General features: G+C 42.3%; 1 protein-coding gene across 1 annotated transcript in view; it reads left to right on the forward strand.

Annotated features, from left to right (window-relative positions):
* Nucleotides 1-13,435, forward strand: part of RYR3 (ryanodine receptor 3) — a 379,117-nt gene that overhangs the window by 286,224 nt on the left and 79,458 nt on the right. The window contains exons 59-63 of the mRNA XM_061158246.1: nt 315-436; nt 3,780-3,829; nt 4,202-4,262; nt 6,560-6,798; nt 8,148-8,229. Coding sequence (XP_061014229.1) covers nt 315-436; nt 3,780-3,829; nt 4,202-4,262; nt 6,560-6,798; nt 8,148-8,229 — 554 coding nt within the window. The remainder of the gene's footprint in view (nt 1-314; nt 437-3,779; nt 3,830-4,201; nt 4,263-6,559; nt 6,799-8,147; nt 8,230-13,435) is intronic.

Raw genomic sequence — 13,435 nt, forward strand, 5'->3', positions numbered from 1 at the left:
AGTGCAGACTAAGTACAGGACACGCCTGAAAGTGTTGGCTCGGGGCCCTGTGTGCACTTCTTTGGGTGCTTAGTATCTTGCTGTGTCCCTTTACATGTACCCAAGGCCTCTGGTTACAGGAATAGGAAAAGAAAATGTGTTGGAAACTGAGATCCACAGGATAGTGTTTCCTGGAAATTCCAGGACCAGTGTTCAGAGGTTTTTTGCTCACTGAGAAGGAACTTTTTCAGAGAAACCAGAGGAAGGACTTTTGCCAGCTTCCTAGAAGTTTGTCTCTAGTGGATCTTTCAGTTCACCTCCGGTGGATCTTTCAGGTTCTCCTGCCACTGGTTGACCAGTACTTCACCAATCATCGCCTCTACTTCCTGTCCTCACCTCTGAAGCCCCTCAGCAGCAGTGGGTATGCCTCCCATAAGGAGAAAGAAATGGTGGCCAGGTGAGTCTACAGGAGAGAAGGTCATGGTGCTGATGTGATTTCCATGAAACCCCAGATTCCTGGAACTTAAATGGTGAATCTTTTGAAGAAATGAGCTGTGGCCTGACAATTGGCAGCTCAGAGGTTTCGTTAACACCTTTTCTCTGAAAGTGCCTTTGTTCACACTTACCCGTGTATTATTTTGGCAGCCAAGAGAAGTGTACTGTTTGTGGGTATCAGTAGGATTAGGGGGTAGATTTATATACTCAGGTCAACTTCCATCCTGAAATATATTTAGAAAAAGGCAAAGGTAATTCTGAAGCTTGGGAAAAGCAAGCGTACAACATTGAGAAGAAACAGATTAACACTGTTTTCAATCCCATTCTTATCAGGTTTTTAAAGATTAAATTGCTTTTAAAGAATCAGATTTTACAAGTCCTGGTATGGATGATCTGAGATTTGAAATCTAGGGTGGCATAATTCAATTTAAATTCCTAACAGGAAACAAATTTTAATCAAAATTGTCAGCTTGCCTTCTCATTCCACTAGGTGTGACATGGGGGTGTCTCAGCAGAGCTGAGAACAAAGCGGGGTGCTTCATGGTCAGGCTATGGGGTGGATCCCACTATGCCTCAGGTTCTCTCTGTATTTGATTTATGAGTGACAAGAGGATGGGTTAGATTTCTAAAGAGCAGAGAGTTAAGGACTGCAATGAAAGTAGTCTACTCACCCTTTCCCTAGCATCCATTGATGGTGAAGAGTGTACTTTATATTTTATAAAGACCTAGCCATTGACTATCTTGGGAGGATTGTCTCAGCAGTGAGCTCAATTTTTCATATGCACAAATAATTGCCCACCTGTGGAAGTATCACTGTGAAACACCACAGTGCTTTAATTTCTAAGAACCACCCAGGTATTGTCTCCATTTTGCAGATGAGGAAACTGAGGTTTGAGCAGATTCCTTCCAGTGCCTACAGTGACCCCAGATAATAAGTGAGAGCAAGAATGAAAGCCCACCCCTCTTTATCCAGATCGAGGGCCATTTTCTCTGTACTGGAATTACTTCATTTACTGATATTTGTTAAACAGGGAGAAGCCCATGCTGTCAAAATGAGATGCACTTACAACCAGTTACCGACCTAAGATTTCCTAGATATGTCCACAATGCACTAATGTATTTTGTAAGAAGGAAAATGAGGTGCCAAGTGAGATATTCAGATAAGCCAACAGAGGGCAGGTGTGTCTGTTCTCTTCATCTATTTTTCTTAGATTATTAATTCATGGAAATGTAACATTTGTTCAGCCAGGCACCATTTGTCATGGCTGGAATACAACCTGGAGTGATCAGCCTTGCAAATAGCTTTCAGATCCGTCAGCAGGCCTGCTGCCCTCCCACAGTCGTGGTTGTGTCGGCACTGAACATGCTCCCGCTTGCAGACCCCTCTAGTCTGCAGCCTTCACCCGGGCCCCACCTCTTCTGCATCTGATGCCACATGTCATGTCAGTGCTCTCCAGAGTCTCTCCCCGGGGATCTCTTTATCAGCTTCTAACTCTGAGATGAGAGTGAGGTGCCTGGGGATGCTGTACCTCATAACTCTGGGCAAAGAACAGTGCTTCTGCTTAAATGGTGGGCCCCACAGGTGACCAAAAAAAAAGTGTCTTTGGAAATCTCAGGCCCTGGCTTCGGCGTGCCTGAGAGCACTTCTGACAGCAAGGGGAGCCACATTTGTATCAGAATCAAACAACCCAAGGATCTGCTTTAGCTCTAAAAGTTGTTTGTACAGAGTGGATCCACTTGGAAGCATTTTGCCAGAAATAACTGAGTTTATCAGCCCCTAATTCTGCAGACTAAGAGGGCCATGTGATGAGTCTCTGCCTACAGATGAGAAATCTAAAGCACAGAGGAGAGAGGTGGCTTCATCATGACAGCCAGCTAGTCCTGGCAGACACACAGGACTCATATTCCTCTGGGATCCCCGCCAACTCCATGAGTTTTCATCAGATACATAACTCAGAAAAAAGAAAAAAAAAAAAAAGAACACCCTGGGAAGAGAGAAAAGGCCCCAGTCCATATTTAATTTCACACTTGCTGCCTGCCAAGTTTCTGTTAACTTATTCTGAGCTCTCCTAAGCTCGAGGCCAGGGTTTCCAACTTATTTCCACTGCAAAAACAAATGACTAACCAGGAGAGACTTTGGCTCTGGTTTCCAGTAGACAGCCCAGAAAGGCTCAGGGCATTCACTGAGAACCGTTTCGAAGTGAATAAGTTTTCATCCCCACCAACACTTAGATGGATTTCTTCTTCCTTTGACCTTCCCACAAAGACTTCCGCCCTGTGTTAGAGCATGAGTTCTAAAACCATGGGAAGAACTTCAACTGGATCTCATCTGAGAATCCCACAGCCTGTGCGGAGTGATTTTATTCTACGTTCCCTCTTCCTGTTCCTTCAGGAAGGACTGCTCTCTGAAAGGGTTGTTAAGTTCTTGTCTAGCTGTGCCAATGTCAAATAATGTCAGCATTCTCAGCAGTCTCCTCCAGCAATACAGGTCAAATGATAGCCATAGTGCCCTGGGCGGGGTGGACATCAGGAGAGTGTTCCAAATGCACCTGTAGGCTCTTTGCTGACTGCACAAGGCCCTCTATTAGGCACTGTAAAAAGTAAAAGCATAAGACACAACTGGACTCCAACAGGTTCCATAGTAGAAAATATGGGTAAGAGCATGGAATAGGGTCAAAAAAAAACACAAAAGCATGGCAGGTGGGATTTCCTAGCTTCAAAGACGTGAATCAGACAGCAGTGAAGCCTGTAGGCTGATGGAGATGACAGAGAGAAGCCATTCCTTGAAATGTTTCTGGTGCAATACAGTATTGCCCATACCTGAATCTTTAACTTTATTCCAATCCCGCCATCTTGCCCACCTCCCAACTAAGGCCTCATACCCCTCACCCAGTGAAGACAATAAAAATGGCTTGCAATCCATTGCAACAATGGAAAAATCCTTCCAGAATGCTCGTTTATCCATGGATGTTATCCAAATGAATGTTATTAGTACTCTATAACAAGAGATGGTTTGCAACAGCTGGCTCATTGCGAAATATTGTAGCTGTTGCAGAAGGATTGTTTTCTGTAACACTGTAGATGCCCGCAGGGTACCTTTCACGAGTCCCCAATGAGACAGGGGGAACCACGTGTTTTCCTAGTGTGGTCCAGAGGACCCTTTGAGGGGAACACCATCCGTCTTCCTGGGTGGGGGGGCATTCTGTGCACTCTGTTTTGCCATATGGGGGGCTGAGGGATGAGGTTTAAATGGGTCTGCCTTGGATCTCTGTCCCTTTCCCACTTCCATTTTTTTTCTGCTTCAGCCTGTTCTGCAAACTCGCCGCTCTGGTTCGACACAGGATTTCCCTCTTCGGTAAGATAAGTGTTGTTAAAGGCTGCACATCCTGTGACTACCCTGAACTCATGTCCCGCAGACAACCTGAGCCTTAGGACTAAGGTGTCACCTAAATTTGCCATAGAAAATTGGGCTGAAGCATGATAAATGACCTCTGTACCCCCAAACAGCTTAGATTTTCCACGCCAATGAATGTTTTAAGCTTTGCCTCCAACATCACAAAGCCATGTGTCAGGCCGGAGATAAATGCTTTGGCCCCAAACAGAGCCCTGGCACTTTGCGTGTTGGTGGTTAATTATGCTGGGCTGTGGTTTGTGCATATTGAGAGGATTGGGTTTAAATGACAGGCTGAATGGCCTGGGGAGTCACAGGTGATATTTTTGATTTTAGGGAGTGATTCTGTGACAATGGTGAGCTGTCTTCACATCTTAGCTCAGACACTTGACACGAGGTAAGTGTGCCTGGCATTTTCCCGGACGCCCCCTCTGACTCTTTCTCTCCACTTATTATCGTACGGAAGAGGAACGTGCCACCACTCTGCAGGAGCCGGGGAGGGAAGGGAAGACAGGGAAAAGATGGAAATCACCCCGATGTCAGCACACTGTTCCTCAGCTCATGATGGAGGGCCCCTGTCGTGGCAGATACTGAATGCTGAAAGCTGAGCATTTGTACCTAATTCTCCACAGAAAAAGAAAAAGCTATCTGATGGGTGGTGAGGCCATAAGGATCCTGGGAGAGGGACTCATAGCACTCTGAGTTCAAAATGGCCAAGGAGGGGACGTGATTACCAAAAGATCAAAGACAAAGATAGATTCCGGCCTGAGGGTGGCCTGAGGGTCTGGTAGGAAAGATGGCTGAACAAGAAAGGAAGTCTTCCTTCCTTTCACATATTGGGTTTGGCCAAAAAGTTTGAGTTTTTTTATAAGATGGTATGGATAACACCTATGTATATAATATCAGATATATGTGTGTGTGTGTGTACATATATTATGGTAGTATAAAGTATTTGATGAGATTAAAAGAGAGGCAGTGCAAAGAACTGGAGGGAGCTTTCTTTAACAGACTCATTAAGCAGGGTTCTTCACAAAGACAGGAGAACATGCTTCCCAAAACCCAAGGCAGAAGAGAGGCAACAAACTAAAAGAGTAGCCAGATGATGAAAACCTCTATAAACTAAAAATGGTTAAAAAAAAAAGTTAAGGGCAGTTGAAGGGGATTTTCAGGTTTCTGAGAAAAACATGTTGTAGAGGTAGTAAACCTCTTAAAACTCTTCTGTGTGTTCAGTTGTATCCAACTCTTCGTGACCCCATGAACTATAGCCCGCCAGGCTTCTCTGTCCACGGGATTTCTCAGGCAAGAATAGTAGAGTGGGTTGCCAATTCCTACTTCAGGGAATCTTCCCAACCGAACCCATTTCTCTTGCATCTCCAGCATTGGCAGACGGGTTCCTTACCAGTGCACCACCCGGGAGGCCCAAAAGTACTAATACAGAACAAAATTTGCAGGATCAGACCAAAGCATTCCAGGGGTGCAGTTGGGTTGAGGAGTCTTTATTCCCCAAACTTGCAAAATGCCTCAAGAGCAGGTTTTCTTCCTGCAAAACTAAACAGAACACAAGTCAGTGTGTTTCATAGTCATTCCTGAGAAAATCTGAGGGAGATGGTTTATAAATACTTACAGGTTAGGAGCAAGCCTCACTGACTTTATTTCCTTGTTTTTATGTTTCTTATTGGCTGGATGATTATCGTGAAAATGCTGTAGATGAAAAGCATCTGGCCTTGTAGCAAGCCTGTCATAATCTTGTGAATAAGATGTAGAAATACGGAAAATAAAAGATAACTGATAGACTTTGTTCCAGTTCTGAGTTTTATAAGATAGTTTTAAGGGAAAGTCCCAGATACCTATAGCTAATCTCCATTCCCACATGGTTACTTCAGTGGTCTGAGTAAGCCATTTTAAATGGGGCTGACTCTTCTTCCCTCCCCTTCTCCAAGCTGGGACATCCCTGCAAAGTGATAGAAACCTAAGCTTCAGTTGACTTAATTCTTGGTCCTCTTTCTCTAAGAGGTCCTGCGCCACAGGAGAGCTAGTATTTCTAACTAGTCGTTATAAAGGTTGCTGAGCCCATGGGGAGCTGAAGAAAAGTTCCCTCTCTGTCCTTTTAATTAGGTATTTCCAGAAGAATGTAGCCAGCTGCAATATTATATAGATAACAGGTGACCAATATCAGTTTCTCTCTAAGTCGTCCTATCCATTCCCTAAGAATTGAGCAGTGTGTAAATGTAAAGTGTAGACAGCGTCCCAGAGCAGTTCTACCAGTATATGTGTACATACTCAGTCATTTCCAACTCTTTGTGACCCTGTGGACTGTAGCCCGCCAGGCTCCTCTGTCCACAGGATTTTCCAGGCAAGAATATTGGAGTGGGTTGCCATTTCCTCCTCCAGAGGATCTTCCCAACACTGGGATTGCATTTCTTGCATCGCCTGCATTGGCAGGTGGATTCTTTACCACCATGCCACGTGGGCATCCCAAGAGTTGAGCAGTCATGCCCTCAAATCAAGCATGCCTTCCAGTTGCTGGCCCATGCTTCAGGATTCTGTGATCCCAGTTTCTTTTTGGATGCTAATAATTACTGCAGCGATAGGGGTGTCAGATGCCTGGGTTGCCCTGAAAGTCCCCAGGCTCAAGAAGGCAGTTGGCCAAAAGTTCAGGTTATGCTTCTGATTTTGAACATTGTTTGCTTATAGGACGGTCATGAAGTCAGGCTCAGAGCTGGTGAAAGCCGGGTTACGGGCGTTCTTTGAAAATGCAGCAGAAGACTTAGAGAAGACTTTGGAAAACCTGAAGCTCGGCAAGTTTACCCATTCCAGAACGCAGATCAAAGGCGTCTCTCAAAATATTAACTACACCACGGTGGCTCTGCTCCCGATCTTGACATCCATCTTTGAGCATGTGGCTCAGCATCAGTTTGGGGTGGACTTACTCTGTGAGTTGTCCTGCCATCTCTCATGGATTCATGTGTACCCAGCTGCAGATCCTTAAGAAGTGTGTGGTTTATTCCCTCAGGCTGACCTTCAGTGCAGAGTAGAGACAAGCTTTCCACACTTTTTCCTTCTTAATTAAAAAAAAAAGCGGATTCTTGGAGGGGAAGAAATCCCCAAATTTCAGTTTATAAATATTTCACCTTTTCCCGCTGCTACTCAGGGCCAGAGTCTTCCATCCGCTGGTTTCACTCTCAGCCATTGTGTTCTCTCTTAATTTGAAAAGGTTATCTGTGAAATCTGTCGAGAGATACAGGTTTGCTCCCAGACACCAGTTTTCCTATTAAGAAGCTTTAATTTATTCACTGTATATCAGGAGCAAAGGAAAGCTGCTAACATCCCAGTATCTGAGCCTCCAGAAGAAAGACCATAATTGATTGGTTTTACTTTGCGTTTAGTACCACGTTCAGTCCTCTTATTCTGCCACCAAGCTTCAATTTCACACTGTAAATGGTGGCACGTGATTGAATTAGTTTAACCAATGGCCAATAGCTAAGGCTGTGTCTTCCATAGCCCTCAGTAGTGAAAATCAGTTATTTCCATGGGGTTAGGGAAAGAAGTAGGGGAACATCCAAACTCATTATTCTGTGTCATGGAAACAACACACTTTCTTGTTGAAAAATAAGAAATTAAACTAGTTCTTTGTGTTCAATTAGTTCCAGCCTTATTGTAAGTTCCATACATTAATAGAGGCACGTAGCCTGCCCATTAAATTCTGAGCACCTAAGCGAAAGATGCCCTTCCCTTGAGAAACATGGCAAAGTCATAATACAGGTGAATTACCTTTTGAAAAACATCTATCAGAGAAGCTGGGACAGGTGGACATGAGGTATTTTGCTCTGTCTTAGAAGAAGTAGGGACTTTGTACACGTCTCCCCTGGAAAAGGAACAAAAAGCTCACTCAAGCTTCAGATTGCTTACATTCTTCCTTTCAAAAGAAGGAAATAGTGCTCTGGATAAAATTTGACTGCAGTCTCCCTCTATTGGAGGGGAAAAAAATGGAAGGACTCACTGGTCAAATGATTCCTTTCCCTGAGAAGCTCTGTGATCTGTATCTGGGGTTCCACAAAAGACCTGGGATGGCACAATGGAGGGCATTTTCCTTTTGGTGTTTTCTCTTCCAGCTCAGCAACTGGCATTTGAAAAGAGAGGGACTCTCTTTGTTAAAAAGAAAGAGATCTTTGGCTCTTGGGTGAAGCCATCGTGTTTTCTGTTTGCAGACCTTTGCTGTGTGCGAGAGGTGGACCTCTGGGGTTGATGCACGAGAATGACAGTTCTTGTTTGTTCTTTTCAGTGGGTGACGTGCAGATTTCATGCTACCATATACTGTGCAGTCTCTACTCCCTCGGGACAGGAAAGAACATCTATGTTGAAAGGTAATGAGTGAACAAAAGAGGCTAACACATTCGGGCTGAAGGTGTTACTGAAGTCTTTAAACACTTAACAGTAGCATCTTTCCAATCCAGCAGAAGCAAAATGCTCACTGAAATGGCTTAGTGATTTTGAGCCTTGGGTATGAAATGTTTATGGCAGTATTTAGAAGTGTTAATGAGGCTTCTAAGATGTATGACTTCCGTGGAGATAGCTGGAGAATGTACGTGGCTGGAGGAGCAATATAGCCAAACTAAATCATGTGCTGGTGGCCAAAAAATGTCGAAGAAACATCTTTTTCTTTATGATCACAGCTTTCAGAGCACTTCCAGAGTTCCTGTGGTTAAAGCTTACTGAGAAGCTCAAGGGACGTGAGACGGTTGCTTTAGTGTTTAATGAGTTTCTATGTGATACAACCCTGGACTTCTACCATTCTTGGCTGTCAGATTAACTATAATTTTAAACAAGTCCACACTTTGGGAACAGAAACGCTACTCAGTGGTCTTGAATCTGAACAGGCTGATTTTCCGAGGTGTTTGGGTTCCCACTCTGCTCTCTAATCTGCCTGGAGCAATGGAGGCCTTTGGCCACCCCTTGCTTTTCAGAATCAAATGTCATGTGTTGTGTGATTCCATTTAAGTCCATGGAGAAGATCAGAAGGATAAACACAGTGTTAGCCAAACTCTAGATGTAGACTTAGCCTCGGAAGATTTTTTTTTTTTTCCTTTTTTGCCTTTTCAAATAAGGAAACTGGAAAGAATTTGATCTGTACTTAAAATTACTTAATCTAAACATCCTGTTGATATCCATGGTCGTAGACCTCCTCAATTTATGATCCTTTATCAAACAAACCAACGATAAATCCTTGTTTCATATCTAAACTTACATAAATTCTAATTGCAGTTTCTCAATAAAGCAAAAAAAGACCGGCTCCTTTAAGAACTCAGGATCTGATGACTTGAAATCATGTGCTAATAACCAAAGCATGTTGAAGAAATGTCTATGTCTTCATAATTACAGCTGTTAAATAGCTTCTAGAGTTCAAGAAATTAATTGAAGAACTAACAGCTAATTTATTTTGATTATGAGTTTAATTCCTTAGAGTTACATAGCTTTCCTTATTGTTTTACATGAAATATAGATAAATAGTTTTGTCCTTTAATAGGAACTGGGCAGACAAAAGTTATAAACATATTTTATACCAAATCAACAAGAGAATTAAAATTTTTTATAATAAAGAATTTCACTTAGGGAAGATATCTTTACTTTCATTAAGCATTTGTAAATATTTTCTCAACATCTTTTCTTATTCTCTTGGTTTATATGTATATACGTGCATGCTAGCTTACTTCAGTAGTGTCCAACTCTTTGCTACCCCATGGACTGTAACCTACCAGGCTCCTCTGTCCATAGGATTCTCCAGGCAAGAATACTGGAGTGGATTGCCATGCCCTCCTCTGGGGGATATTCCCAACGCAGGGATTGAACTTGCATCTCTTATGTCTCCTGCACTGGCAGGCAGGTTCCTTACCACTAGTACCACCTGGGAAGATCCTTGTATATATATACATGTGTCTATATGTATATGTGTTTTTTGGTACAATTTTTTGAAAAGTTTATGCGTTACTCTCTTCTGTTTTTAAAAAAAAAGTCAAAGAAAGGTCAACTCTGAAATGTCAGACCAGAAAAGAGACCATTCTTCATATGACTTTTTATACTCTATTCATATACTCATTGCACTGGGAATATCGGTGCCTGTGTTTTATATTCCATGCAAGTAGAAAGCCAGCCTTGAAGAAGCACCTGGATCAAGTCTGCCCCTATTGTCAGTCTGTTAGTTAATGAAGCAAGTAGGATATAAAGATTTAAAATCGTCAAGTTGTGATGCTGCCACCATTGGTGACTTTTATTTATTTTCTATTGTATTGTGAAAGTAAGACATACTTATTTAAAAAAAAAAAAAAAGTACAGACCTATGTAAAGTTAAAAGTCTGCTACTTTCTTCACCCCAGATCACCCCACCTAGTAACAGTTTGGTATATACCATTCTAGATGTTTTCTACATGTGCACATTTTTACACGTTTTAGGATCACAATATTGCTTTATAACTTTGTTTTGTTGGATGAAGCTAAAATCTGAATTTCCTTAACATACAACTCATATATTTTTAATTTATCGCTAATTAAAATAATTATTCTCTACTTTTAAAAAGATTACCAAGTTTAGTATATTTGCATTTCTGGCATTTCCTATACTTTCTACCTTTCTTTTTTTGCTGTGTAATTCTTTATAACATACATTTTACCCTGGAATATTTTAGGACTAATATTCCTTGAGCTGTTTACCTTGGTTTATATTTAAATGATTCCGTGTGTAGCCAATGCTTCTAAATTGTGATTTGCCCATTCTAAAACTTTTATTTGGATTTACCTCTTGGGTGGCCAGACTCCTCTTTTGTTGTTGTTTCTATAAGAGCACTTACTGTTGAGTGTTTGCATATTTTGTCCATCCATCGACTTTGCATGTGAACAGTTTCCATGGTATAAAATCCTTGGGTCGTAATTTTCCTCCCTCAGGAGTGTACAGACTTCGCTTTGCTGTGGTCTGACGGTGTGTGTGACCCGGTGATTTGTTCCCTGCACACGTGACTTCGCTGCTGCTCACTGGGTTCTTTCTTTGGTCTTGAAGCTCTTTCACTTCCCTGTACTTTGTCTCAGGGTTGTCTTTTCCGTATCAACCCCTGCACTTCTTCTCAGCACTTAATACACCCCCTCAGGTTCCAGAATTGGGCCTTACTTTATTTAATGAGTCTTCCATTTTATTATATTGTTGCCGAGTTTTTTGGTCTTAGCTGTTGTTCAAGGAGAGAAATTATTTGTATCTATTGACTTTTCCCTTAACCTTCCTCTCTCATTTTCTCTGTAGTAACTTTTAGCTAATTGTTCTTTTCTGAAACTTTTTTGATTTGGTCTGTATTTTGTGGCGTGAAGTTATCACACATTTTCTAATTTCAGCATAGGTCTAAATTTCTCAATTTTCCCCCAGCATTGTGGGTTTTAGAGGGGAGAAAATATAGTGAAACCTACCATTTCTCTGCCATGTTTTACTGAAGTGTCTTGGGTAGCAAATGTCTATAAGGTGGCAAAGGAACCACTCAATATTTGGTTTCCAACTATAGCGTGAATGCGTTGTAAATAGAAAAGATTCCAGACACCTCCATGATAGGGTTGACTGTGAGGAGGAAGAAAGTCATTGAAACAGATTAGAGACCTTTTCGGGGGAATATTTTCTAATTGAGCTAGACTGAGACAGTCACTGACAGGTAAATTTTCAGATACAATTTCAGAGTAGGATAAAGGCTTTTACCATGTGTGTTTAAACATGGAGAATGCTTAACATTCTTTAACCTGAATATACTTTGATTGATTTTATTACTATTTATTCATTTGGTTGCATTGGGTCTTCATTGCTGCATAAAGACTTTCTCTAGCTGCAGTGAGTGGGGGTTGCAGTATGTGGGCTTCTCATTGAAGTGGCTTGTCTTGTTGAACAAGGGCTCTAGAGTGCCGGCTCAGTAGTTGTGGCTCATGGGCTTAGTTGCCCCAAGGCATGTGGTATCTTAGTTCCTGGACCAGGGATCGAACCTGTGTCTCCTGCTTTGGCAGGTGGATTCTTAACCACTGGACCACCAGGCAAGTCCCTACTTCAATTAATTGATAGAGCATTTGATGGGGATGAATCAAGAAGACTAAGTTTGGTAGTTGACTACATTAAGCATTGAATCTCCATTTTATTTCAAATTAAAACTTTGTTTTTGCCTTCACACTTTAGAGATATTTATATCTGCCTGCCTGCTCTGTCCCCTTTGACCAGTTCTTTCCTGATCAAATGTTGCTCTCCCCAGACTGCTGAGATCACTGGTGTTTCTGTCTAGAACCTTCCCACGTCTCCACTTTCTGCCCCTCTGCTACCTGTTGTTTACTCTCTTTTGCATCCTCTGGAATTTACACAAAGGAACTTTCAAAATTGCAAAGCACCAGATATGTGCAGGTGTAGTTATTATTACTAGGATGACTTTATCTTAGCCTATGTCCCTGATGATAGACTGTTGAGAAGCAGGTCCCAATCCGTGGAAAAAAAGTTGACAGACTGACTTAGGAATTAACAAAAACTGAAATACAAATTGAATTGAAAGGAAATGAGGAGAGGGAGGGATAAATTAGGAATTTGGGATTAAAAGATACATACGGCTATGTATAATTTAGGTAAACAAGGACCTACTGTTAGCACAGGGAGCTATTAATATATTCAGTATCTTGTAATAACTTATAATGGAAAAGAATACACACACACACACACACACACACACGAGATCACTTTGCATTATAAATCAACTGTGAAAGTGAAAATCGCTCAGTCGTGTCCAGCTGTTTGCAACCCCATGGACTGTATCTTGCCAGGCTCCTCTGTCCATGGAATTCTCCAGGCCAGAATGCTGGAGTGGGTGGCCATTCCCTTCTCCAGGGAATCTTCCCAACCCAGGGATCAAACCCAGGTCTCTCACTTTGCAGGCGGATTCTTTACCATCTGAGCCATACTTCAATTTAATGGAAAAAAAAAAAAAAATTGGAGTCTCTTCAGTCAGCATTGACCAAGTACTGTTATATGAAAAATACTGTTCTTGACAGTAGTAACTGAGGGAGCTTGCAGGCAGAGTGCATTTCTCTATCCAGTGATCAACTCTTCCAGCATGCCCTTCGGTTGCTATGGAGCTGTTTCTGTAGCCCTTGTCCTTGGTAGCTGCTTGTAGCCCTTGTAGCTGCTTGTTCCACACCCACAATGCCCCCTGGGGGGCGCTAATAATCACCAGTATTTTAGCAGCAAGTTTTGTCTAGCTCCGTTGGTCTTGGACCTGGAGGCGAAGGTCATCCCTCTGGTATTTCACAGCCATTAATTGGCAGCCTTCTGGGCTTTTACAGAAAGAACTTTTCTCAGTGAGGCCAGCACTGTTGTTTCTCCCTCCAGCTTATTAGCATCGTTGTGTGCTCCAGACTAGACAATGCCTGTGGTGAGCTGGCAGAGACTCAATTTGTCAGTAACTAAATATCATGCTTGTCCCTCTCCCTCAAGTCATGGAGTCAGCATTAACACCAGAGAACTGTCCATTGCCCCCAAGGATTGCCTTTCATCAGACTAACTCTAGAAATCCA

The sequence above is a fragment of the Dama dama genome, chromosome 12 (genome assembly GCF_033118175.1).
Source record: "Dama dama isolate Ldn47 chromosome 12, ASM3311817v1, whole genome shotgun sequence".
NCBI classification, from domain to species: Eukaryota; Metazoa; Chordata; class Mammalia; order Artiodactyla; family Cervidae; genus Dama; species Dama dama.